At 45.2% G+C, this 25376-nt stretch overlaps 2 protein-coding genes across 3 annotated transcripts in view; both read right to left on the bottom strand.

Annotated features, from left to right (window-relative positions):
* The window catches only part of LOC145419259 (uncharacterized), a 76529-nt gene extending 51690 nt beyond the window's left edge, over nt 1-24839 (bottom strand). Inside the window, exon 1 of one of the 2 annotated variants that reach the window (XM_080308518.1) lies at nt 24829-24839. The gene's annotated coding sequence lies outside the window, so the exon portion shown is untranslated. The remainder of the gene's footprint in view (nt 1-24828) is intronic. The other variant, XM_080308515.1, reaches the window with a different exon arrangement.
* LOC113031413 (ferric reductase 1-like) lies at nt 6500-13300 on the bottom strand. The gene is made up of 6 exons (XM_080308520.1): nt 12141-13300; nt 11478-11536; nt 11223-11360; nt 9641-9672; nt 6757-9555; nt 6500-6668 (listed from the first exon to the last, which is right to left on the bottom strand). The coding sequence occupies exons 1-5, from the start codon at nt 12263-12265 to the stop codon at nt 9466-9468; spliced, it is 444 nt and encodes a 147-aa protein (XP_080164646.1). The 5' UTR covers nt 12266-13300; the 3' UTR covers nt 6500-6668; nt 6757-9465.
* Nucleotides 24840-25376: the final 537 nt, after the last annotated feature.

The following is a 25376-nucleotide window of genomic DNA, read 5'->3' as shown; positions in this document are numbered from 1 at the left end:
TTTACTTTTGCAGTTGGGCTATTATACAAGGCCCTCAATATAGTGATGATGGACCCATTAAACCCATGGATTTTTTTTTAAAATATGAAAAAAATGTAACTTTTTCCTTCCGTCATACTTCAGAAATATAATACATTAATTTTTTGAACATTTTAAAACATTTAAGTTTGCTCGTTGTATTTATAAGATCCTACATTGACGTGCTCCACAATCATTGGTCAGTCATGTTAAAATCCATTATCAGTGGAAAACAAACCTGATCCTCTACTAGAGGCGATTGTGCAATACCTTTTAGACATAACACTCAGCAAACAGTTATTATTAGTTAAAGTCAGTGAGATTTGGAGTGATACATGACACATGACGGAATAAGACACGCAGACTTAGCATGACGAACCGACGAGGAACATGTACACTGTGAATACATACAGAGGGAAAAGGGGACAGGAGATAAGACATGGACATAACTAAGCACAAGCAGAACATGATGGCTGGGGGGGAAACACAGGTGACAGAAGGAATGGGTCACAAGGGAAAAACATGTAAACGAGACGGGAGAAAAGGACATTACTGAAATACATGAAGGGCCAGGGCTGGGACAGCCAACCAGTCACAGACAAAGAGCCACATCATACACCTGGGCGCACATGAGCATCACCCATCCCTTCCTCTGTCCTGCGTTCAGTTTAGGGTATCGAACTCAGGACCCTAGCCTCATCAGGCCGGGGTCTTTGTGTGGAGTCTGGATGTTCTCTCGAGCTTCCTCCCACAGTCTAGGGACATGCAGTTAGTGGGGGTCTTCTCGCCCCGTTCACATTCACACAGAGATGAATTGAAGATCACCTTGTGGTTAGTGCCTTCTATTCGATGTACAGACTGAATAATAACACCTTCTAATTAGTTCTGTCTCCTATTGGTGCTCTTCTACGAGTGATCAGTGCTTGATGGCTTACTAAGCTTAACTTTTTTCCACAACATTGATAACAAACACACACAGAACAACAACAACATATGTTATCTAAAAAAAACTTGATTGGACCAAAGTTTTGATGTTCATCCTACATGTTTATTGAGATTGTCTAATGTCTGCGACGGTATCTTCTCCCACGTCTGCGGACACCCGAGGCCTTGTGGGGTCTCTTGTGTCTGCGAACGGGGCGAGAAGACCTCGCATGTCTGCGTCTATACCTGCGTCGTGGCATTGTCCAAAACGGCGGTACCTGCTCCACGTCACGGGTTCTATTTATGGACTCACCTGGCAACTTTAGTGATGTCACTGCTGATGTTGTCACTGTTGGTGTGACCTCATGACTCATTCATGCCATCTGAACTGTGGTGTAATTATGAGGTCACAGGGGGACGTGAATTTATTCACAAAGTTGATAGAGAGTTTGGGTCATAACTCAAAGACGCAATGATGCAGTCAAATCATTTGGAATTAAATATCTCTGTCAGTGCGCCCCAGGGTGGCTGTGGCTACAATGTAGCTGCCATCACCAGTGTGTGAATGGGTGGATGACTGGATGTGTAAAGTGCTTTGGGGTCCTTAGGGACTAGTAAAGCGCTATGCAAATACAGGCCATTTACCATCTGTAAATTACAAGATTTAGAGGGTTCTGACATCACAGTCATCTTTCTGACATTGACATCCAGTCTCTCTGTTGTGATGTCAAATATCAATACCAGATTCATCTCTCTGTTGTGATGTCAAATATCAATGCCAGATTCGTCTCTCTGTTGTGATGTCAGATATCAATGCCAGATTCGTGTCTCTGTTGTGATGTCAAATATTAATGCCAGATTCGTCTCTCTGTTGTGATGTCAAATATCAATGCCAGATTCATCTCTCTGTTGTGATGTCAAATATCAATGCCAAATTCGTCTCTCTGTTGTGATGTCAGATATTAATGCCAGATTCGTCTCTCTGTTGTGATTTCAGATATCAATGCCAGATTCATCTCTCTGTTGTGATGTCAAATATCATTGCCAGATTCGTCTCTCTGTTGTGATGTCAGATATTAATGCCAGATTCGTCTCTCTGTTGTGATGTCAGATATTAATGCCAGATTCGTCTCTCTGTTGTGATGTCAAATATCAATGCCAGATTCGTCTCTCTGTTGTGATGTCAGATATCAATGCCAGATTCGTCTCTCTGTTGTGATGTCAGATATTAATGCCAGATTCGTCTCTCTGTTGTGATGTCAGATATCAAGGCCAGATTCGTCTCTCTGTTGTGATGTCAGATATCAATGCCAGATTCGTCTCTCTGTTGAACAGTATCCGGGTTTACACCAGCCCACCAGATTTCTTATTTGTGTTGCCCTGTAGTAATCCTGTAGGCAAGGGATGCCTAATCCTCCTTTATCTTTGGGAAGCTGAAGTGTTTTGAACTTAGCTTCTTGGCTTTTTACCCGCCCATATAAATCTTGAGAGGGTCCTATCCCACTCTACAAAGTATCTATCAGGGTTTTCTATAGAAACAGACTGGAATAAGTTTAATATCTTTGGGAGCATATTCATTTTTATGATGTCCACTCTAGAAGAAATGCTTAGATAGACCATCTGCTAATATTTAGCATGATATCTTTTTTAAGTAGGGGGTAGTTGATTTCTTCCAAGCTAGTTATATCCATTGATAAGTTTATGCCCAGATATTTGATAGTTCTTTTGTCCCAGCTTAGTTTGTATTTGTTGAGCAGATTCTGGGGAGGGCTATAAAAGCTACTAAGAACTTGTGTTTTTTGTATATTCAATTTATATCCCCAGTATAGCCCATACTCCTTTAACACTGACATGAGCTCCATAAGTGATTCGGTAGGTTTTGATAAGTAAACCAAAATGTCATCTGCAAACAAGGCCAATTTCTGCTCACTTCCAGTGATATTAATCCCTTTTATGTTACCATTCTGCCTAATCCTTTCAGCCAATGGCTCTATAAAAATAGCAAATAAGAGTGGACTCAGTGGGCATCCTTGTCTTGTGGACCTTTCAAGCTTGAAAGCATCTGAAAGTTCACCGTTAATCTTTACTTTTGCAGTTGGGCTATTATACAAGGCCCTCAATATAGTGATGATGGACCCATTAAACCCATGGATTTTTTTTTAAAATATGAAAAAAATGTAACTTTTTCCTTCCGTCATACTTCAGAAATATAATATATTAATATTTTGAACATTTTAAAACATTTAAGTTTGCTCGTTGTATTTATAAGATCCTACATTGACGTGCTCCACAATCATTGGTCAGTCATGTTAAAATCCATTTTCAGTGGAAAACAAACCTGATCCTCTACTAGAGGCGATTGTGCAATACCTTTTAGACATAACACTCAGCAAACAGTTATTATTAGTTAAAGTCAGTGAGATTTGGAGTGATACATGACACATGACGGAATAAGACACGCAGACTTAGCATGACGAGCCGACGAGGAACACGTACACTGTGAATACATACAGAGGGAAAAGGGGACAGGAGATAAGACATGGACATAACTAAGCACAAACAGAACATGATGGCTGGAAAACACACGTGACCAATAATAGTAGACCTGTGCTACATTTGTCCAGCTAGGCAACACATATTTCTGCATAAGAGATACATGAGACACCCTTTAAATAAGCAAATTTCATGTTTAAAACATGGAAATGCAGCCAAAATGGACCATACAATGGCCTCAGTGAACACATCAGCACATAAGTAGAGATAAGGAAACTCAATCACATTAGATATTAATATTACTATGAGTAAATTATATATATTATATATTCTGTTATATGGTTTAAAGAATACAATGTGATAATCAGACAGGAGAACGCTGTTTCCAGTTATACAAATTTATTTTATTTCACTATTAAAGAAACCAATTATGTAAATAAAAGCTCACCACAAGAACATCTCCCAACCCAGTCTTACAAAGTTGCAGTTACAATAAAAAATGGGTAGGGAACATGAACTGTTGGTGAGCTAAAAAACAATCCTGGTGCTGATGCTTGTCATTGAACGTTTTGGACAGAGCTCTTGATTGAAATGCCTACCGTTGTGTGTAGGCATTTCGGTCCAGATGTTATGGAGTTCAGTTCAGCTAAGATGTATTTCTAAAGCACCGGATCGCAAAAATAGCCGCTTCTCGGCTGTTTATATTGTAAGGTAAAGACCATACAATATAAGAGAGAAAACCCCCCAACAATCAGATGATCCCCTGTGAGCAAACCCTTGATGACAGTGTCTGTGAAGGTTATCAGTCATCAAGACCATAGTAGTCTAAGGAGCTTGGAAAGAAAAGCGCCTGGACTTCTTTAAGTTAAAGAAGTCCAGGCGCTTTTCTCCAAGCTCCTTAGACTTGGTGACGGTGGGAAAGAAAAACTCCCTTTTAACAGGAAGAAACTTTCGGCAGAACCAGGCTCAGTGAGGGGCGGCCATCTGCCTCGACCGGTTGGGGGGGGGGCACAGCTGTTATAACCCCTGACGCAGCATAGCTTCTAATTCTGAAAGATACGTAGATACCTTAAACCTGCACTCTATGCAGGACACCAAGCGATGACACGACTTGCAGTACTATAGGAGTCTATGCAGAAACAGTTTTCTCTCTTGAATCTCTGTAATTTTTTTGCTACTGAGTGTCTGGGTGCAGTCACTCATTTTGGGCCAATTAAATCAAATGAACTTCCATTGTCTAAGTTATAGCCCTATTGAACCTGCGTTAACCAGCTTTAATAGGGAGGGCCAAAGTCGTAGTTGTGCTAAATTTCCTCGAATTCTCCTCGGAGATTTTCGAGTAGCTTCCTTTGTTCTTGAAAGTTCTTTTCCATTTGTCTCATCGCTTCCCGTCCATTCCACATCTTTTTGGTAAGGTCACTAACCGTATTTTCTAAGGCCTTATTTTGTTGTTTGAGTATGTCAACTTGGACATCGTAGTTGTTTATCAGATTGTTATGTTCTTCCTGTGAAACTTTGGGAGTCTGAGCTTGGGTTTGCAACGCCATGTCTTCTGTTTTCAAGGCTTCCTGTAAATCATACTGATTTTTCTTGACCTCTTCAAGCTCTCTTTTCATTTCCTCAAATTCATGGCACAACAACTCCTTTTCTCTGTTGGTCACTTCAAAATCATGTTCGGAGTCTTTCTCAGTGGCTTTGGAGATCCGTGATTCTCCTTTCACACCCTCATCGTGTGGTTTCAGTTCTTTTTGAGAATCACCACTCCTTTTGGAAAGCTCCTGGAGGTCCTGTTCAAGAAGTTCGTTATGCCGCCTCAATATGTCAATTTCATGTGCAAAGCATTGGCGTTCCAGGGTCTGTCTGAGCTGTTCACTGTCCGTTGTTTTGTTTTCCTCATTCATGATCCTTTTTCTTTCTTCACTCTCTTGTAACTCTTTAAAGGCTGTGTTTGCCTGATGGAGCTCAGTTTTAACAGCCTGTATTTCCTGTTGCATGTCATCTTTTTCCTTTTCAAAGTCCCTTTTCAGCTCACACATGCGTTTTACCGTCACATCATTTTCCTCTCTTAAAGACTGGTTGTCCTTTTCCATGTCTCCCACTTTTATAACCAAGCCTGTCTTGCTGCTTTGCAACTCTCTGATTTCTGCTTCCATTTCCTGCATCACCTCTTTCTGTTGCTGGATCTCTTTGGTTTTGGAGCTGTTTAAATCCTTTAGAATTTGGTTACAATATTCCAGCTCTTGAATTTTGAAGTGAATTGTTTCATTCTCTAGTTGCAGGTCTCTTTTCCTCTTGTTTTTAGAGAACCCACTTCGTTTGAAGAGAACTTCAATGTTTTTTTGGAGAATCTTGTTCTCATTTATGAGCTCTCTTTTTTGCTCCTTAAGGTCGGCGTTCTCGACTTTAAGGTCACGTATGGTAGAGTTTTGTTGTTTGAGAGTTTTATTCTCATTTTTCAGCTCTTTGATTTGCTGTTTAAGTTTTTCGTTCTCGGCTCTCATGTTGCATACAACAGGATTTGACAGACTCATATTTCAAATTGAAGTTGATGCTAAATCTCTGTACCAACTAAAAGATTTTTTAAAAATACCGTCAACTGTGTCAGAAACGCAAGTTTCCAGTAGTTTCCTGCCTAGTGAATTCTTCCACTCTCTTTGAAAGACTGACAAGAGTGAGAACCTCTCCCCTATTTATAGGTTTTCGTGTGCTGATGTCATAAAGAAGACCAGAGATCAAAGGGATTCTGGTGAAACGTCACTGTGTCTGGTCTGGGCAGTTCTGAATTGAATAATAACAAAATGACGGGGGGCGTGTCTGGTAGCCATGTGAAGACGTGTTGTACAGGGCTCCTCAATGGACTAACTTGTTTCATAATTCCATTGCTCCAAAACTAACGAACTTTTAACAACAGTACGATAACACGCCCGTGTGCTGCTCTGAGGCACTTTTTACATCTTCAAGGCTACGGTGTACGAAATATGAGCAAAACTAGATCGGGGAAAGAGCAGGCCGCAAAAGCCTCGGACCTGTCACGGTTGTTAAAGAGTGGACTCAGGCGCGGAGCTCAGAAATAATGACAGTGCATTTATTTACAGTGCAGCAATGTGACAACAGCTCAAATGTGCAACAATGGTGATAGTGCGTCCCTCCTTCCGTGTAAGCCCGTGCGTGGTAGTGAGTGCCCGTCTCTCCTCCAAGTGCTTCCTTAGTGTCCGTAAATCCTCCGTCAATCCCTGGGTGAACACACACACACACACGACAGCAGAATGAGTACGAAGATCAGACAGCACTTCAATAACGTTAGCGACTCAAAAACACTACCAGGTTTAGTGCAATACTCCAGCGCTGTCTGTCGCTCAGCCACACCATTAAGTAGCCCTGCTACTAGTTGATTGGCAGCAGCTGGTGGATTGACTGCAGGTGCGGCAGCTCCGGGCGACAGCACTTCCGGGTCGGAGGTAGCCTGTTGCTAGGTTACCTCCTAGCACATCACAGCGGAGCCGGAGGGGAAGACAGGGCGATAGGAGAGACATATTCACACTGTGGTATCGCAAGATATAAGTGGTTATATAAATATATGAGTATACATAATAGTTATTATTCATAGATACCTACATCCTAAGTTCCTGTTATTCTTCTGAAAGAAACAGAATGAATGTGTTGTTACAATGGTAATGCCAGGAGAGGCAGTATTAGTTCTGTGTTACATTAATGTGTAAGGAAGTGGAAGAAGTGTGTGTCCTGTAGGAGGCAGTAGAAAATGGATGCTCATGTTCTGTACATGCCCTGAAAGTAAGGTTCAGTAAACCAGTGCAACGATACTCCGGTGTAAGGCTCAGTTATTGTATTTTTATTTTTTGAAGATGCAACACACACGCACACAGATTTACACACACTGGCAGGTCGACCGGTCAGGGCGCCGTCAGATCCTGACAGGACCATGCTGAGGACAGACCGGAGGCACCACCCCATGACATGAGTGAGATTATGAGAGCTATTGCTAGCTCTGAAAAGAGGATATTGGACCGTATCGATTCAAGCACGAAAGATTTATTATTCCAGAGGTTGGGACATATTTTTTCTGCACCTGCATTTTGGTACCTGAATGGCAAGCTCGCAAAGTCATCTGCTCTTCGTTTTATAAGCTGGAATGTTAAAGGTATAAATAATCCGGTTAAACGCACAAGGGCTTTTACTCATTTAAAATCATTGAGATCCGATGTTGTATATCTGCAGGAAACACACCTCCGATCAAGTGAACAAATTCAACTAATTAAACTGTTTCTCTGCTTGTCTGCATTGCCACAAATTGTTCTATTTGGTGATGTATCATAGAACTGTACTATATAGTGTATGTAAGTTTCTGTGTTTGCTAGTAACTACCATCAACCTAAGGTCTCAGCTAATTTATCTTTGCAGAGATGTTCATTTGATTGTAACAGCAGTAGGAAAGAGCAGTAACAAGAGTAGGACAGCTAAGCTAATTATGGCTAAACATTTGGAATTTAATGAAAGCAAAAATTGACCTTGCAAAGATGGATAGGTTTATTTAGAAAGTCAGCTATTTACATTTAGTGTTCGTCCCAAGTAGGAGATTTTGAATTGAGTCTAAATTGACCGCAAATTTACTTACATCAAAACTTACAAATTTACATCAGAACTTCTGAAGATGCAGGTCTCTGTGCAGCAGCTGAAGTCTGTGGTGTAGAGGGTGAAGAGGAAGGGGGAGAGGATGGTCCCTTATGGTGCTCCTGTGTTGCTGATTACCTTGTCAGACACACAATGTGGAAGACGCACATATTGTGGTCTTCCTGTCAGGTAATCAACAATCCAGGACACTAGAGAAGCATCCCCCTGCATCGCTGTTAGCTTATCACCAAGCACTGGAAAAGTAAAAAAAACATGAACCTCACAGTGCTCGCCGGCTGGTCCGGGTGGATGTAGACACGATTGAGCAGATAGATGATGGCGTCCTGTGAGACGGGGCTGGTAAGCAAATTGAATGGGATCCTGATGTGGTCTGACAATGGGTGAGATCTGGTCCAGGATGAGCCTTTCCAGGGTCTTCATGATGTGGGAGGTCAGTGTCACAGGCCTGTAATCCTGGGGGCCACTGGGACGTGGCGTCTTTGGTACAGGGACGAGGCTTGATGTCTTCCACAGCACTGGGACCCTCTTCAGACTCAGCATGAACAGTTTATGGAAGACTCCACAAAGCTGGGGGGCACAGGCCTTGAGGGGACTCACTCCATCTGGTCCAGCAGACTTGCCTGAGTGGAGTTTCTTCATTTGCATCTGAACCTGGTAAGCATTTAACACTACTACACTGACATACATAATTTTCAATTTAATGAAGTTAAAAATTTGTTGTCTTATTGTCAGTTGTTATTGACAGCAAGATTATTAGAAATATATGAAAAAATGTACATTAAATGGGAAGTTCAGGAGCTGAATCAATGACAGTTTTTTTTTTCAAATGAAAGTGACAAAGGTGCAGATTCATACATAGATGCTGTCATATTAACAGATGTTAATGTGTGAAAAGGGCTTTAACCCTCCCATTATGATGTGGGTCGAGTTGACCTGATTTAAAAATGTAAAAGGAAAAATTGTTAAAAGTACTTTTTAATACAAAATTGCTGTTTGGCTTAAAAAATGTAACCAGCTTGTAAAATGAAACTGGTTTACCTGGCAGCCAGAGTGGAGGCTAAAGGCGACTGAAACTACTTCTTTCTTTGCAACTGTGAGACATATTATACACACACACACACACACACACACGACAGTAATGCTTGGCCCAGTGAAATTGAATGCTGATTGAAAGTACACCTTAATTATCAACTAAAAGCAAAAGAGAAAAAAAACATAAGTAATATTTTTTAAAGACATTACTGAGAAACTTTCCAGGATTCGCCAACTGATGCATCAGTGGGTCTGAATTTCCAGTGCAGTCTCTCATCAAGTATGTTAAAATTGATGATAAAATTCAACAAAACTACAGGGAAACACTCTGGAAGATTCTGCTGCTGCTCATTTTTCTCCAATTCCAACCAGAAGTGCCACCAAAAAGCAAAGGTTTCCCAGAAGGTACACAGCGATCAGGCAACTGTCACCTTTGACCTGACAAAAAAAGTAAAATTATATTAGAAATACTCCATCTTGTGGCAATCAGTGATTGCTTGCTTTTATATTTCTTTCAGCTTACCAATGCTGATTCCATTTGATCAGCAGTATCATCTGAAACCCAGAGCAAAGAACAGTGAAATATTGCAGGGCACATTAACTGAAGTGAACTAAAGCAGTCAGCTATGTTTTTAATCATTTTATTTATACAGGTTGAGTTATGATATTAGTTTTAAGCTTTAACAGAAGAAGAACAATTTGAAATCAATTTAAATAAAATTGAGTCGAGTTGAGTAGTTGTGGTGATTGAAAAAAAACAAAAAAACAACAACTTTCAGAACGATAACAATGTGCTGGAAGCTCTATGTAAACATTTAGCATGTCAAGTTGCCATTGGTCATGGAAAGTGTGTGCGGCACGGGGGGGTAAAACATTTTTTAAAAATCACCAAACATTAACCAGTTTTTGTAGACACAAAGAGGTTGTGATCATATTTTTTTTTAATAATTTGTGTGACTGAGCCACACATTGAGCCACAGCATTGTCAAACTACACGTGTCCAAAATTGGATAGTCTCAGTTGAGACATTTCAATGCAAGTTCTCTCTGATAACATTAGGTTGGTGGTGCATGAGCTGAGCCTTCGTGTATAGTATTCCCAGAGTATTTTCATGCATTTAATAAATCGAAAGATAAAGATTCCTTTGTCGCTGTACTTCAGCACAGTTAAAGTGTAACAGCTTTTGTTCCAGCAGACTACCATTGAGACATTCTTACGCGTTTTCACTCATCAATTCATAAATACCAATATTGTCAGGGTCCTGGGACTGGGCGACCCAGGATCCCTGAGCAGTCTTGTATTATATTATTATTATTATTATTGCTGTGTATTTTGGTGTTGCTCCCCCTTCCCTGTGCTTGTGTATATGTGTGTGTGGGTGGCTGAGCACTTGTTTATAGGCGGCGTCAGGCCTGGAGGGTGTGGCCCTGCAAGGGGACTGGCCACACCCGAAGCCACACACCTGCTGCTGATCAGGCCTCGTCGGGGGAGCTACTTAAGAGAGTCTTGGAGCTCCCACCGACGCGGGATCATTGCTTGGGACTCCACGTTAGTTACCCAGTTTAGGTTTTGGTCGTGTAGTGTATGCCTGCCATTGTTCAGTGTCCTGACTGCTGCCGCTATTGTTTCCCGCAGGAGGAGCGTGGAAGGCTTAAGGAGCAGCGAGCACCGGGAGTGCAGACACGGGAGCAGAGAGCACTTGGAGGACACAACACGGGAGTCTGGGGAGAAACACGGGGATTTATTGTTGTTTGATATCACCCTCTGTAAATAAACACTGTCTATACGTAGAGCACCGCGCCTGGGTCCTCCTTCCCCACTCCTTCCATGGTGTGCCATGCCGTACCGTGACAAATATTTGATGCTGCTGTGTTATACACAGAAAATCTTGTGATACAGTGCTGTTTATTTTACCCATCCAACCACATTCTGAGGTGTACAGGGGTTATACTCTTCGCTCAGTCAGCTAAATGCTGCTGAACTGATCAGGTGGCTCTTCACCGTGCAAATGGACTGTTGGGTCTAGATTGGTTTTTGTCATTAAAGTGTATATGGGTAGTGATGATTTTTTCCTTCATCACTGAAATGCAAAAAAAAAGGCTTACCTCTGTGTTTAACTACCCAATCATGGACCTCCAAAATGATGATGAAGAGAACTTCCCAGGCAAAGAAGCCACCCATCACTTTCAATAGCCACCCATCATCACTGTCAATCCTGTCCAGGCCTGTAAATATGGCTGCCACTGTGTGACACAAAGAAGCAGGCATTTTAAGACGAGCAGCATGGGTGACAGTGTGTCTGCTATTGAAAATGTTAGCATATATGCAAGATGGTAGAATGAAGTAAAACACAAGCTTACCAGCTATAGATTTTATTACCACCGCATTTAAAAAATGTGTCCAGTTGAACAGATACCTCCTATCAAAGAAAAGAGAAGAACTATAAAATCATCAGCTTCTGAAGTTCTTGTCTAAGATTTCTCCTGCATCCAATTTATGAAAACAAGTATCATTACTGAACATACAATTTTACTAAATCTATATTTCACTTAAAAAATATTTCATTTACTGAGTCTGGCCTCCAAAGCTACAACCAGGCTATATTTATTAAAAGTACCATTATTACTAAGAGGAAGGAATAACTTTCACGAGTCATGTGCAAATTAGTTTCCTACTTGGTGTTTCAGTGTGAAAGTGTGCTCTGATAAAGCACATGCAGGCTACACTTTGCAAAAGTTTGAAATTTTAAAAACTTTTATGGCTGAAGTATGAATACAACTCTTAGGGTTATCAAATAACTTTATAACCTCACTTTGCCGAGTGAGCAGTGCATTTAGTCATTAAGCATGTACTGCCCCATTCCTTTGGTTTATCGTGTTTTCAAAATTTGTTAAATAATTGTAGAGAAAAAAAAAGTGAGGCCATTTTTAATTTTTTTTTAAATAATATTTGAACAGAGTATTCTTAAATGTGTATAGGCATGATATAGTATATTAATTAAACACACACAGATGGATACATACAGGTGATGTTGTGGTCCGCAGCGCAGCAAGGCCCCGATAGGCTGGATGAGTGAGAGGATCATAACCAGGCACCCCAACACTGGATGTGCTCCCTGGATACCAAACACATTAACAGTGCTAATCATGGGGCATAAATATCAGTCTGAGAGCTGAAACACACAACTAAAGAGTGCTTAATGAATATCAAGAGAAAAGAAAAAAAAAACACTTTGAAGGGGTATATTAATCTTGCCTGTGGATGCAACTTGCAGACTGGAGGAGATAAGACATGGACATAACTAAGCACAAGCAGAACATGATGGCTGGGGGGGAAACACACGTGACAGAAGGAATGGGTCACAAGGGAAAAACATGGAAACGAGACGGGAGAAAAGGACATTACTGAAATACATGAAGGGCCAGGGCTGGGACAGCCAACCAGTCACAGACAAAGAGCCACATCATACACCTGGGCGCACATGAACATCACCCATCCCTTCCTCTGTCCTGCGTTCAGTTTAGGGTATCGAACTCAGGACCCTAGCCTCATCAGGCCGGGGTCTTTGTGTGGAGTCTGGATGTTCTCTCGAGCTTCCTCCCACAGTCTAGGGACATGCAGTTAGTGGGGGTCTTCTCGCCCCGTTCACATTCACACAGAGATGAATTGAAGATCACCTTGTGGTTAGTGCCTTCTATTCGATGTACAGACTGAATAATAACACCTTCTAATTAGTTCTGTCTCCTATTGGTGCTCTTCTACGAGTGATCAGTGCTTGATGGCTTACTAAGCTTAACTTTTTTCCACAACATTGATAACAAACACACACAAAACAACAACAACATATGTTATCTAAAAAAAACTTGATTGGACCAAAGTTTTGATGTTCATCCTACATGTTTATTGAGATTGTCTAATGTCTGCGACGGTATCTTCTCCCACGTCTGCGGACACCCGAGGCCTTGTGGGGTCTCTTGTGTCTGCGAACGGGGCGAGAAGACCTCGCATGTCTGCGTCTATACCTGCGTCGTGGCATTGTCCAAAACGGCGGTACCTGCTCCACGTCACGGGTTCTATTTATGGACTCACCTGGCAACTTTAGTGATGTCACTGCTGATGTTGTCACTGTTGGTGTGACCTCATGACTCATTCATGCCATCTGAACTGTGGTGTAATTATGAGGTCACAGGGGGACGTGAATTTATTCACAAAGTTGATAGAGAGTTTGGGTCATAACTCAAAGACGCAATGATGCAGTCAAATCATTTGGAATTAAATATCTCTGTCAGTGCGCCCCAGGGTGGCTGTGGCTACAATGTAGCTGCCATCACCAGTGTGTGAATGGGTGGATGACTGGATGTGTAAAGTGCTTTGGGGTCCTTAGGGACTAGTAAAGCGCTATGCAAATACAGGCCATTTACCATCTGTAAATTACAAGATTTAGAGGGTTCTGACATCACAGTCATCTTTCTGACATTGACATCCAGTCTCTCTGTTGTGATGTCAAATATCAATGCCAGATTCGTCTCTCTGTTGTGATGTCAAATATCAATGCCAGATTCATCTCTCTGTTGTGATGTCAAATATCAATGCCAGATTCATCTCTCTGTTGTGATGTCAAATATCAATGCCAGATTCATCTCTCTGTTGTGATGTCAAATATCAATGCCAGATTCATCTCTCTGTTGTGATGTCAAATATCAATGCCAGATTCATCTCTCTGTTGTGATGTCAAATATTAATGCCAGATTCATCTCTCTGTTGTGATGTCAGATATCAATGCCAGATTCGTCTCTCTGTTGTGATGTCAGATATTAATGCCAGATTCATCTCTCTGTTGTGATGTCAGATATCAATGCCAGATTCATCTCTCTGTTGTGATGTCAGACATCAATGCCAGATTCATCTCTCTGTTGTGATGTCAGATATCAATGCCAGATTCGTCTCTCTGTTGTGATGTCAGATATCAATGCCAGATTCGTCTCTCTGTTGTGATGTCAGATATTAATGCCAGATTCGTCTCTCTGTTGTGATGTCAAATATCAATGCCAGATTCGTCTCTCTGATGTGATGTCAAATATCAATGCCAGATTCGTCTCTCTGATGTGATGTCAAATATCAATGCCAGATTCGTCTCTCTGTTGTGATGTCAGATATCAATGCCAGATTCGTCTCTCTGTTGTGATGTCAGATATCAATGTCAGATTCGTCTCTCTGTTGTGATGTCAGATATCAATGCCAGATTCGTCTCTCTGTTGTGATGTCAAATATCAATGCCAGATTCGTGTCTCTGTTGAACAGTATCCGGGTTTACACCCGCCCACCAGATTTCTTATTTGTGTTGCCCTGTAGTAATCCTGTAGGCAAGGGATGCCTCATCCTCCTTTATCTTTGGGAAGCTGAAGTGTTTTGAACTTAAATCTTGGCTTTTTACCCGCCCATATAAATCTTGAGAGGGTCCTATCCCACTCTACAAAGTATCTATCAGGGTTTTCTATAGAAACAGACTGGAATAAGTACAATATCTTTGGGAGCATATTCATTTTTATGATGTCCACTCTAGAAGAAATGCTTAGATAGACCATCTGCTAATATCTAGCATGATATCTTTTTTAAGTAGGGGGTAGTTGATTTCTTCCAAGCTAGTTATATCCATTGATAAGTTTATGCCCAGATATTTGATAGTTCTTTTGTCCCAGCTTAGTTTGTATTTGTTGAGCAGATTCTGGGGAGGGCTATAAAAGCTACTAAGAACTTGTGTTTTTTGTATATTCAATTTATATCCCGAGTATAGCCCATACTCCTTTAACACTGACATGAGCTCCATAAGTGATTCGGTAGGTTTTGATAAGTAAACCAAAATGTCATCTGCAAACAAGGCCAATTTCTGCTCACTTCCAGTGATATTAATCCCTTTTATGTTACCATTCTGCCTAATCCTTTCAGCCAATGGCTCTATAAAAATAGCAAATAAGAGTGGACTCAGTGGGCATCCTTGTCTTGTGGACCTTTCAAGCTTGAAAGCATCTGAAAGTTCACCATTAATCTTTACTTTTGCAGTTGGGCTATTATACAAGGCCCTCAATATAGTGATGATGGACCCATTAAACCCATGGATTTTTTTTTAAAATATGAAAAAAATGTAACTTTTTCCTTCCGTCATACTTCAGAAATATAATATATTAATATTTTGAACATTTTAAAACATTTAAGTTTGCTCGTTGTATTTATAAGATCCTACATTGACGTGCTCCACAATCATTGGTCAGTCATGTTAAAATCCATTATCAGTGGAAAACAAACCTGATCCTCTACTAGAGGCGATTGTGCAATACCTTTTAGACATAACACTCAGCAAACAGTTATTATTAGTTAAAGTCAGTGAGATTTGGAGTGATACATGACACATGACGGAATAAGACACGCAGACTTAGCATGACGAACCGACGAGGAACACGTACACTGTGAATACATACAGAGGGAAAAGGGGACAGGAGATAAGACATGGACATAACTAAGCACAAGCAGAACATGATGGCTGGGGGGGAAACACACGTGACAGAAGGAATGGGTCACAAGGGAAAAACATGTAAACGAGACGGGAGAAAAGGACATTACTGAAATACATGAAGGGCCAGGGCTGGGACAGCCAACCAGTCACAGACAAAGAGCCACATCATACACCTGGGCGCACATGAACATCACCCATCCCTTCCTCTGTCCTGCGTTCAGTTTAGGGTATCGAACTCAGGACCCTAGCCTCATCAGGCCGGGGTCTTTGTGTGGAGTCTGGATGTTCTCTCAAGCTTCCTCCCACAGTCTAGGGACATGCAGTTAGTGGGGGTCTTCTCGCCCCGTTCACATTCACACAGAGATGAATTGAAGATCACCTTGTGGTTAGTGCCTTCTATTCGATGTACAGACTGAATAATAACACCTTCTAATTAGTTCTGTCTCCTATTGGTGCTCTTCTACGAGTGATCAGTGCTTGATGGCTTACTAAGCTTAACTTTTTTCCACAACATTGATAACAAACACACACAGAACAACAACAACATATGTTATCTAAAAAAAACTTGATTGGACCAAAGTTTTGATGTTCATCCTACATGTTTATTGAGATTGTCTAATGTCTGCAACGGTATCTTCTCCCACGTCTGCGGACACCCGAGGCCTTGTGGGGTCTCTTGTGTCTGCGAACGGGGCGAGAAGACCTCGCATGTCTGCGTCTATACCTGCGTCGTGGCATTGTCCAAAACGGCGGTACCTGCTCCACGTCACGGGTTCTATTTATGGACTCACCTGGCAACTTTAGTGATGTCACTGCTGATGTTGTCACTGTTGGTGTGACCTCATGACTCATTCATGCCATCTGAACTGTGGTGTAATTATGAGGTCACAGGGGGACGTGAATTTATTCACAAAGTTGATAGAGAGTTTGGGTCATAACTCAAAGACGCAATGATGCAGTCAAATCATTTGGAATTAAATATCTCTGTCAGTGCGCCCCAGGGTGGCTGTGGCTACAATGTAGCTGCCATCACAAGTGTGTGAATGGGTGGATGACTGGATGTGTAAAGTGCTTTGGGGTCCTTAGGGACTAGTAAAGCGCTATGCAAATACAGGCCATTTACCATCTGTAAATTACAAGATTTAGAGGGTTCTGACATCACAGTCATCTTTCTGACATGACATCCAGTCTCTCTGTTGTGATGTCAGATATCAATGCCAGATTCGTCTCTCTGTTGTGATGTCAAATATCAATGCCAGATTCATCTCTCTGTTGTGATGTCAGATATCAATGCCAGATTCGTCTCTCTGTTGTGATGTCAGATATCAATGCCAGATTCGTCTCTCTGTTGTAATGTCAGATATCAATGCCAGATTCGTCTCTCTATTGTGATGTCAGATATCAATGCCAGATTCATCTCTCTGTTGTGATGTCAGATATCAATGCCAGATTCGTCTCTCTGTTGTGATGTCAGATATCAATGCCAGATTCGTCTCTCTGTTGTGATGTCAGATATCAATGCCAGATTCGTCTCTCTGTTGTGATGTCAGATATTAATGCCAGATTCGTCTCTCTGATGTGATGTCAAATATCAATGCCAGATTCGTCTCTCTGTTGTGATGTCAGATATCAATGTCAGATTCGTCTCTCTGTTGTGATGTCAGATATCAATGCCAGATTCGTCTCTCTGTTGTGATGTCAAATATCAATGCCAGATTCGTCTCTCTGATGTGATGTCAAATATCAATGCCAGATTCGTCTCTCTGTTGTGATGTCAGATATCAATGTCAGATTCGTCTCTCTGTTGTGATGTCAGATATCAATGCCAGATTCGTCTCTCTGATGTGATGTCAGATATCAATGTCAGATTCGTCTCTCTGTTGTGATGTCAGATATCAATGTCAGATTCGTCTCTCTGTTGTGATGTCAGATATCAATGCCAGATTCGTCTCTCTGTTGTGATGTCAAATATCAATGCCAGATTCGTGTCTCTGTTGAACAGTATCCGGGTTTACACCCGCCCACCAGATTTCTTATTTGTGTTGCCCTGTAGTAATCCTGTAGGCAAGGGATGCCTCATCCTCCTTTATCTTTGGGAAGCTGAAGTGTTTTGAACTTAAATCTTGGCTTTTTACCCGCCCATATAAATCTTGAGAGGGTCCTATCCCACTCTACAAAGTATCTATCAGGGTTTTCTATAGAAACAGACTGGAATAAGTGTGAGGGGCTACTAGCCCTGCTATGTAGGGGTAGAAGGGCGCACAGGCTGCCTTGAACGACTAGCGGGTGGTGGGATCTAAGTCCGTACCCCCCTCTAGCGCGATTGACCCGGACACTTACTTCAGTAAGAATGGGGTTAGTTACCTGGCAACAGTAGGCACAAAAGGAGGACTCCAGGCCCGGACCTGCAATGATAGCAGCGCCTGCACACGGAATACTAGCACGGTCCCACTTAACTCCGTCGTCCTGTGCCTAACCAAATAACTCGGGTGCCCCTACTCCAAGGCAACCTGGGTCGGACAAAAGCATTCAACAACGACTTTTTAAACCACGTGGCTCTTTTTATTTATCTGGAGAGCCCTCAAAAAAACCAAACTTGGTTAACAATGTCCACAGGGCCCTGGAGAGCAAAGGGAAAACAGCAAGGAGCCTCCCCAGGACCAAAGAAATGAAAGAAATAAAATGAGGTAAAATAAATCAAAACAGACTGGTGAGACCCAGAGTTGGGAGTCCTCGACTCCACACAGCCCACCCTAGTCACAGGAAAAACACTCACAACACAGCAGAACAGTAAAAGTTAACACAGCAAATATTCTGTCTAAAATGGTCGACACAGTCTCATCACCTCATTTACAATGTCCGACACACCAAAGGAACATTTTCAGTCTTTACAGTTCACTCCAGTAAATTGTCTCTGGGGAGGGACGGACAGATAGTTCTAGGGGTATGTGTCATTAACCGGAGTTGCAGTCTGTTAGGCTGTCCAGAACTTCCACAGCCGGAATAGAATGTTCATTCTCTGGTCCACATCAAAGCAAGGAAATAAAACACAGGAACTGTACCTTTGCCCCTCCTGAAATGGAGCGTAATGAACCCACGGGTAGGTGAAACTTTTACACACAGCCAGCTGAAGCAGGGTGAACAACCGGAGCGTCGTCTGGGTGGCAGGGTACTCCAAACACCGCCGACATCGGGGCCCAAGATGGCGGTCCCGCGGGCTAACGGAGCTACGGCAGTCCCCAGGCCGTGCGAAGTGAGGCCGCCCAATTCCTCTCCCGGAAACTCGCTGGTCCTTCGCCAGACAGCCAGCCGTGCTGTCTCGCTTTCTAGACGTTCTTGTCGCCAAACTCTACTGGCAACGCCGGGAAACTGAGGCCGATTGGAGGGGAGCGGCCGCTAGCCTTCGCTCTCGATTAGCCCCTCTGCTAGCGCTATCTCCGCCGACACTTCGCCCCGACGTTACACCCGTAAGGCCGCTGTAGCCGGAGTCAGAGTGCATACACGGACGGAAACCCAGCCTAGACTCGCTGCGGTACCGTATACTGTCTCGCTAACCTCCCGTTTATACTTTGTTCGGGTCTCTTCCTGACCGCGGCCCTTTCCTAGCGTCTCTTCTCATCCAGACACGTGTGCTTTTTTTTGTTCCGCTCGTCTTCTCTCCCACTGCGCATGTCCGTCTTCTTCACGCTACGTCACTCCCTCTTGGCTGCTTCAGACTGTAAACAACCCCGTGACCGTTTTCTAAGGGTTGTAAATATGTGCCCTCACATTTCCCCCCAGCTAAACCCTGCCACACCAGCGACGACTCAAGCAGTTCATCCCTGTAACAAACACAGAATAACACATATTAACTCACATGTTCAGTAACACTCTATACCATTCACATATGACTCGCATTACATTGCAAATGAGCATAACAGTAATCCATGGCTTCATTTCGTAACATAATCTCTATACCTCGCAGGACGTACCCCTCGGGTTCGCCTCAAAGGGCGTTCAGACTGCAAAACCTCCCCTCGCTCCTCGTGCACCTCATCACTCGCCTCTGAGGCCCCATCGCTGTCCTCTGGCTCACTTAGGGCCATAACTGGTTGTACCTCCCCCGCTAAATCCGGCTCTAACCCCTGGGCGACATAGTCGCCGATCTCGTCCGCCCCTGGGGCAACGAGAGCGCTCGGGTCCGACTCACATGGGAGTGGTAGAACACAAACCCCCTCCATGAAGTCGGTATCGGACTCCACTTCGGCTGGCAGCCTGTTGGCCTGCTTCGGCTGCCATGTCGGCGCTTGAAAGGTGCACAATTTGAGCTGATCCCTATGCACGACCCTCGTCGAGCCACCCTTCTCTGGCTTGACCGTGAACACAGGAATGTCGGGGTGGTTTTGTTTCACCACCAAATAAGGGTTGGGTTCCCACTTGTCCTGGATCTTATTCCTGCCTCTGGGCTTGTGGTTGCGCAACAGCACCCGATCACCAGACTGAAGCAGGGCGCCGCGGGACTTCCGGTCGTAGATCCTCTTCCTCCTCCTAGAGGCCTCCTGAGTAGCCGAGCTTGCTACCTCCACCGCGGTCCTAAGCCTCTCATGGTGGTCCCGGACCCAGTCGTCCAGATTGTCCGCCTCTGGTTCCCTCATGTCTTTCCCTCCCAAGAGGTCCAAGGGCATTCTGGCATCCCTCCCGAACAGGAGGTAGAAGGGCGCATAACCCGTGGAGGAGTGCTCACGAGAGTTATAAGCCATAACCAACTCTGGCAAGTATGTTTTCCAATCCCGTTTCTTCTCTGGTGGCAGTGTCCTGAGCATGTCGTGCATGGTCCTATTAAACCTCTCACACTGCGCGTTCCCCTGCGGATGGTAAGGGCTGGTGCGACTCTTGGCAATCCCGTAGGCCCTGCACAGCTCTTTTATCACACTAGCCTCGAAGCTCCTCCCCTGATCGGAGTGCAACCGGGCCGGGCACCCGTAATAGGTAAACCAATGTTTCAGCAAAGCATTTGCTGTCGTCTCAGCAGTTTGGTTTCTGGTGGGGACGGCAACGGTGAACCTGGTGAACATGTCTGTAAGGACAAGGACATTTTCGTAACCCCCACAAGACTTTTCTAGCACCGTATAGTCCATAGCGAGGACCTCCAGGGGTGCGGTGACATTGCTGCAGGTCATGGGGGCCCTGTGGTTGGGGAAGACATCCTTTGCCAATGCGCACCTCCTGCATTGCTGAACCCAATCTTGAACATCTCTACTCATGGTAGGCCAGTAATAGCTCCTTCTCATCGCCGCGAGGGTGCTCTTTGCACTGAAATGCCCCCCATGCTCATGCTGGTTCTCGTATACCTTATGTTGTAAGGTCTCTGGGACAATGAGCTGCCTGATCTCCTCCCCATCACGAGGGTCACTGACATGCCTATACAGCACACCCTTATAAAGCCTAAGGCGGTCGAGCTGTTGGTGAAGCCGCCTCGCGTCCGGTGTTAACGCGTGGAGCTCGGCATGGCTCATCTCCGTGCCCCTCTCAACCACCCGATACACGGGCCCGACGACCGGGTCGCTTTTCTGAGCCCCTTCGACCTCCTCCCAGCTGTGCCCACCGAGAGCTTTCCCAGCAGTCGCTTGTACTCTGGCTTTCAGATCAGCCCTACCATCCTTCTCCAACCTAGCGGGCCACAGACACGCACGCACTTCTTCCGGGCCCACTTTGATAAAGTCCTTGCCTGTGTCCTCCTGCTCGGGTTCCTCTTGGTCGGGGATTCTGGAGAGGACGTCTGCATTCGTGTTTTGTCGCCCAGGCTTGTAACACACCTCAAAGTCATACTCAGCGAGTTGTGCTACCCACCGCTGTTCGACAGCCCCCAGGTTAGCCGTTGCCAGGTAGCGCAGCGGGTTATGGTCCGTGACTACTGTGAATCTGGCGTACATCAGGTAGTCCCTGAATTTCTCTGTGACAGCCCATTTAAGCGCCAGAAGTTCCAGTTTAAATGCGCTGTAATTCTTGTCATTCTTCTCGGAGCCTCTCAGCCCCCGACTCGCGTAGGCTACCACACGCTCTACGCCCTCCTGTTTTTGACTGAGCACAGCCCCGAGTCCGTGCAGACTCCCATCTGTGGTCAATATAAAGGGTAGGCCAAAGTTGGGATATGCCAGGATTGGAGGGGACACCAGGCATCGTTTCAGCTCGTCCAGGGCCTCCTGGCACTCGCCGGTCCAAACAAACGCCTGGGTGCCCCTCGACGTGTTTTTCAACCCTTTCCCAACCAGGGCATGCAGAGGCTTGGCCAACTGTGCAAACCTTGGCACAAACCGCCTGTAGTAGCTCATGAATCCAAGCACCTGCCTCACCTCTCGCACGCTCCTTGGAGCCGGCCATGTCTCCAGGGCCTTGACCTTTTCTAGATCTACCTGAACGCCTTCAGCAGAAATCACGTGGCCAAGGAATTTAACCTCCGGCCGCAGAAGGAAGCATTTGGTCGGCTTCAACTTCAACCCGTGCTGCTTCAAACGTTCGAACACCGTCTCAAGCCTCTCGCAGTGACTATCAAAGTCCCGGGAGAAGACTATAATGTCATCTAGGTAGACAAGGAGTATATCAAAACTGAGATCCCCCAGTACCATACCCATCAGCCGCTGAAAAGTGGCTGGGGCGTTGCACAAGCCAAATGGCATCCGAGTCCATTCAAACAGGCCAAATGGTGTTGTAACCGTCGTTTTTCCCCTGTCCGTTTCGCTCATGGCCACTTGGAAGTAGCCTGCGGTCAGGTCCAGGGTCGAGAATAACAGCGCATTGCCGAGCGCATCCAACGACTCTTCGATGCGGGGAAGTGGGTAGGCATCTTTGCACGTCACTTCGTTCAGCCGCCTGTAATCGCAGCAGAATCGAACACTTCCATCTTTCTTAATAACCACCACCGCAGGTGAGGCCCAAGGACTGGAGCTCTCTTTGAGGATCCCCTGGCTAACGAGCTCCTGAACGTGCCTCTTAAACTCTTGAAAGACATGGGGTGGGACCCTTCGGTGCCTCTGTTTGATTGGGGGTGCCTCGGTGGGGATACTGTGTGTCACCGTGGTGGTGTAGCCGTAATCAACTTCGCTTGCCGAAAATACGTCTTGGTGTTGGGCTAACAGCCGACAAAGCTTTTGACGCTGTAGCTCAGTGAGGTCCCGGGTGTTAGCCTGTACAGGGACCGGCAACTGCCCAACCTCGCCCCCTGTTGCTATACTCTCACCCTGACCCAGCGGCTTAACCACGAGTGCCCCCTCTCTCTCCTCTACCCATACAACCTCTTTGGGGAGCACAGCTCGTGGTTTGCTTACAACGGCAAGCCTGGCTCTTGGCATCAGCTTGACAGCCCTCTCGCTTGTGTTCATCACTCTGAGAGGGATTCTTCCACCACTGGTTGTCGCAATAGTGTTGGCAACTAACAGTCCCCGCGGCAGCTCTATCTCTTTTGCCGCCTCTGCCAGCACTTGGCACTCAACCCTAGGTGAGACCCCGCAACGACCCTCCACCACTTTCTCGCTCCTCGGGGGGATGATGACGGGTTCCCTGCCAGCCACCTTGACGAACCCGATTTTGCCACCCGGACCCGTGCGCGGGAACTCCTTCCTCGCTCGGGCTATCAACCGACGGATGGTGGCCTCTGTCTCGTCTGGAGCGTGGGGGTCCATGTGGACGCGACCCCCATCTGCGATAAAGAGCGCTTCGAGGTCTTCTATAACATTCATCCCCACAATCCCCGGGAGCCCATTAGCTTTGTCTACCTGGGGGTGAGTATCGGTGAGTACAAAAATGCACTTCTTACCAACCACTCTCCCGGCGCATTCAACCTCGGCCTCCAAGCAGCCCAAGACAGGAATATCGAGCCCGTTTGCGGCTGTGAGCTCAATCCAGTCTGCTGACTTCAACTCCTGTGGCCCAAAACACCTACGGAAATGGGACTCCGTAATAGCTGTCACATTTGACCCCGTGTCCCAGAGGCAGGTGGTGTCTACCCCCCCTATCTTAAGGTGGACGGTGCGACACCTCCCAAGAGCACTCCTTTGGAGGCTCTCCTCCACCTCTGTCAGAAGACACTCGGCTGCTTGGCGGCCTATGGCCGGTGTGGTGGGGTGTTTCTTGGCCCCACCCTTGGCGTTTGGATTGCCAGAAAATGCCACCTGCGCCAGGTCTATGGGGATAGGGGCCAGAGCCCCTGCATCTAGCTTTTTGGTACAATGCCGGCTAGTGTGGCCAGGCTCTCCACAGCTGTAGCAAATATATCGCCCTTCGCTGTCCCTCAGGGGTGTTCGCCTGCGCTGTGCACTCTGCTGGCTGCTCCCTCTTTCCCTGCTCTGTAGTGCTAAGTACAGCTCTTCTTGACGAGCAGCTAGTTTCCTAACCTCCTCGTGGAGCATCTCCAGGGTGAGGGGGGATGGTTTATCTTCGGCCGGTACTGCAGCGTTAACCGCACCTCTAGTTCTGAGCCTACTTTGGGAGGCGAGAGAGGACTGGGCTTCTTCTTCCTCGGACCAGTCAACTGCGGCTTGCAGCAGCCCGATGAAGGTTAGGCCTTTCTCCTCTTTGACCCTCCTCTTCATCTCTCGCCTCAAAAGGTCATCTCGCAAACCCAGCACTAGCTGTTCTTTCAACACCGTCTCTGAGTCGGGAACGCGGTTGGGTTCTCGCCTCTTAATCAAAGCCAGCTTCTCCCGTAGGTCATAGGCATAAGTTCTGACCGTCTCGCTGGACATCTGCCTTCTCTCATAGAACTCCTTCAACCTAGTACCTATGGGGACCTTGTCTCCATAGGTTTGAAGGAGAACCTCAAATATGCCCTCGACAGACTCTACTGCCCCATCCAACATGAACTTAACAGTTGCCCTGGCTTCATCTTTTATGTGTTGCTTGACCAGCTCTACACGGTCCGCCTCTGGCACCTTCATGACTTGGAACGCAGACCGCATTGCCGCGATCCACTCTTCCACACAATCATCTCCACTCTTTCCAGGGCAACCACTAAAATCTGCCAGTTTGCGGTCTCGGTGGACATAGATTGCCGCCGGGGCTTTTAAAGCTTGGGCCTGTTGATCAATCACTGCCCTTGCGAGAGAAAGAGCTTCTCTCTGTTCTTCTCGTGCCTGCTGTAAGGCACCCGCCTGCTCCGCAAGCCTCCCTTGTAGTTCATCAAAGCTCCTTTTCAAATCTTCTAGTTCAGACATGTTTGCCTTAACTCTATTCCTCCTCTATAACGACCCCGAGCCAATGGGTGAATCCTGTTCGTGACGCCAATTGTGAGGGGCTACTAGCCCTGCTATGTAGGGGTAGAAGGGCGCACAGGCTGCCTTGAACGACTAGCGGGTGGTGGGATCTAAGTCCGTACCCCCCTCTAGCGCGATTGACCCGGACACTTACTTCAGTAAGAATGGGGTTAGTTACCTGGCAACAGTAGGCACAAAAGGAGGACTCCAGGCCCGGACCTGCAATGATAGCAGCGCCTGCACACGGAATACTAGCACGGTCCCACTTAACTCCGTCGTCCTGTGCCTAACCAAATAACTCGGGTGCCCCTACTCCAAGGCAACCTGGGTCGGACAAAAGCATTCAACAACGACTTTTTAAACCACGTGGCTCTTTTTATTTATCTGGAGAGCCCTCAAAAAAACCAAACTTGGTTAACAATGTCCACAGGGCCCTGGAGAGCAAAGGGAAAACAGCAAGGAGCCTCCCCAGGACCAAAGAAATGAAAGAAATAAAATGAGGTAAAATAAATCAAAACAGA

This window comes from Astatotilapia calliptera, chromosome 11 (genome assembly GCF_964374335.1).
Source record: "Astatotilapia calliptera chromosome 11, fAstCal68.1, whole genome shotgun sequence".
Classification (NCBI taxonomy): Eukaryota; Metazoa; Chordata; class Actinopteri; order Cichliformes; family Cichlidae; genus Astatotilapia; species Astatotilapia calliptera.
Note: the sequence above shows the minus strand (reverse complement) of the source record. Positions and strands in the feature narration are given on the sequence as shown.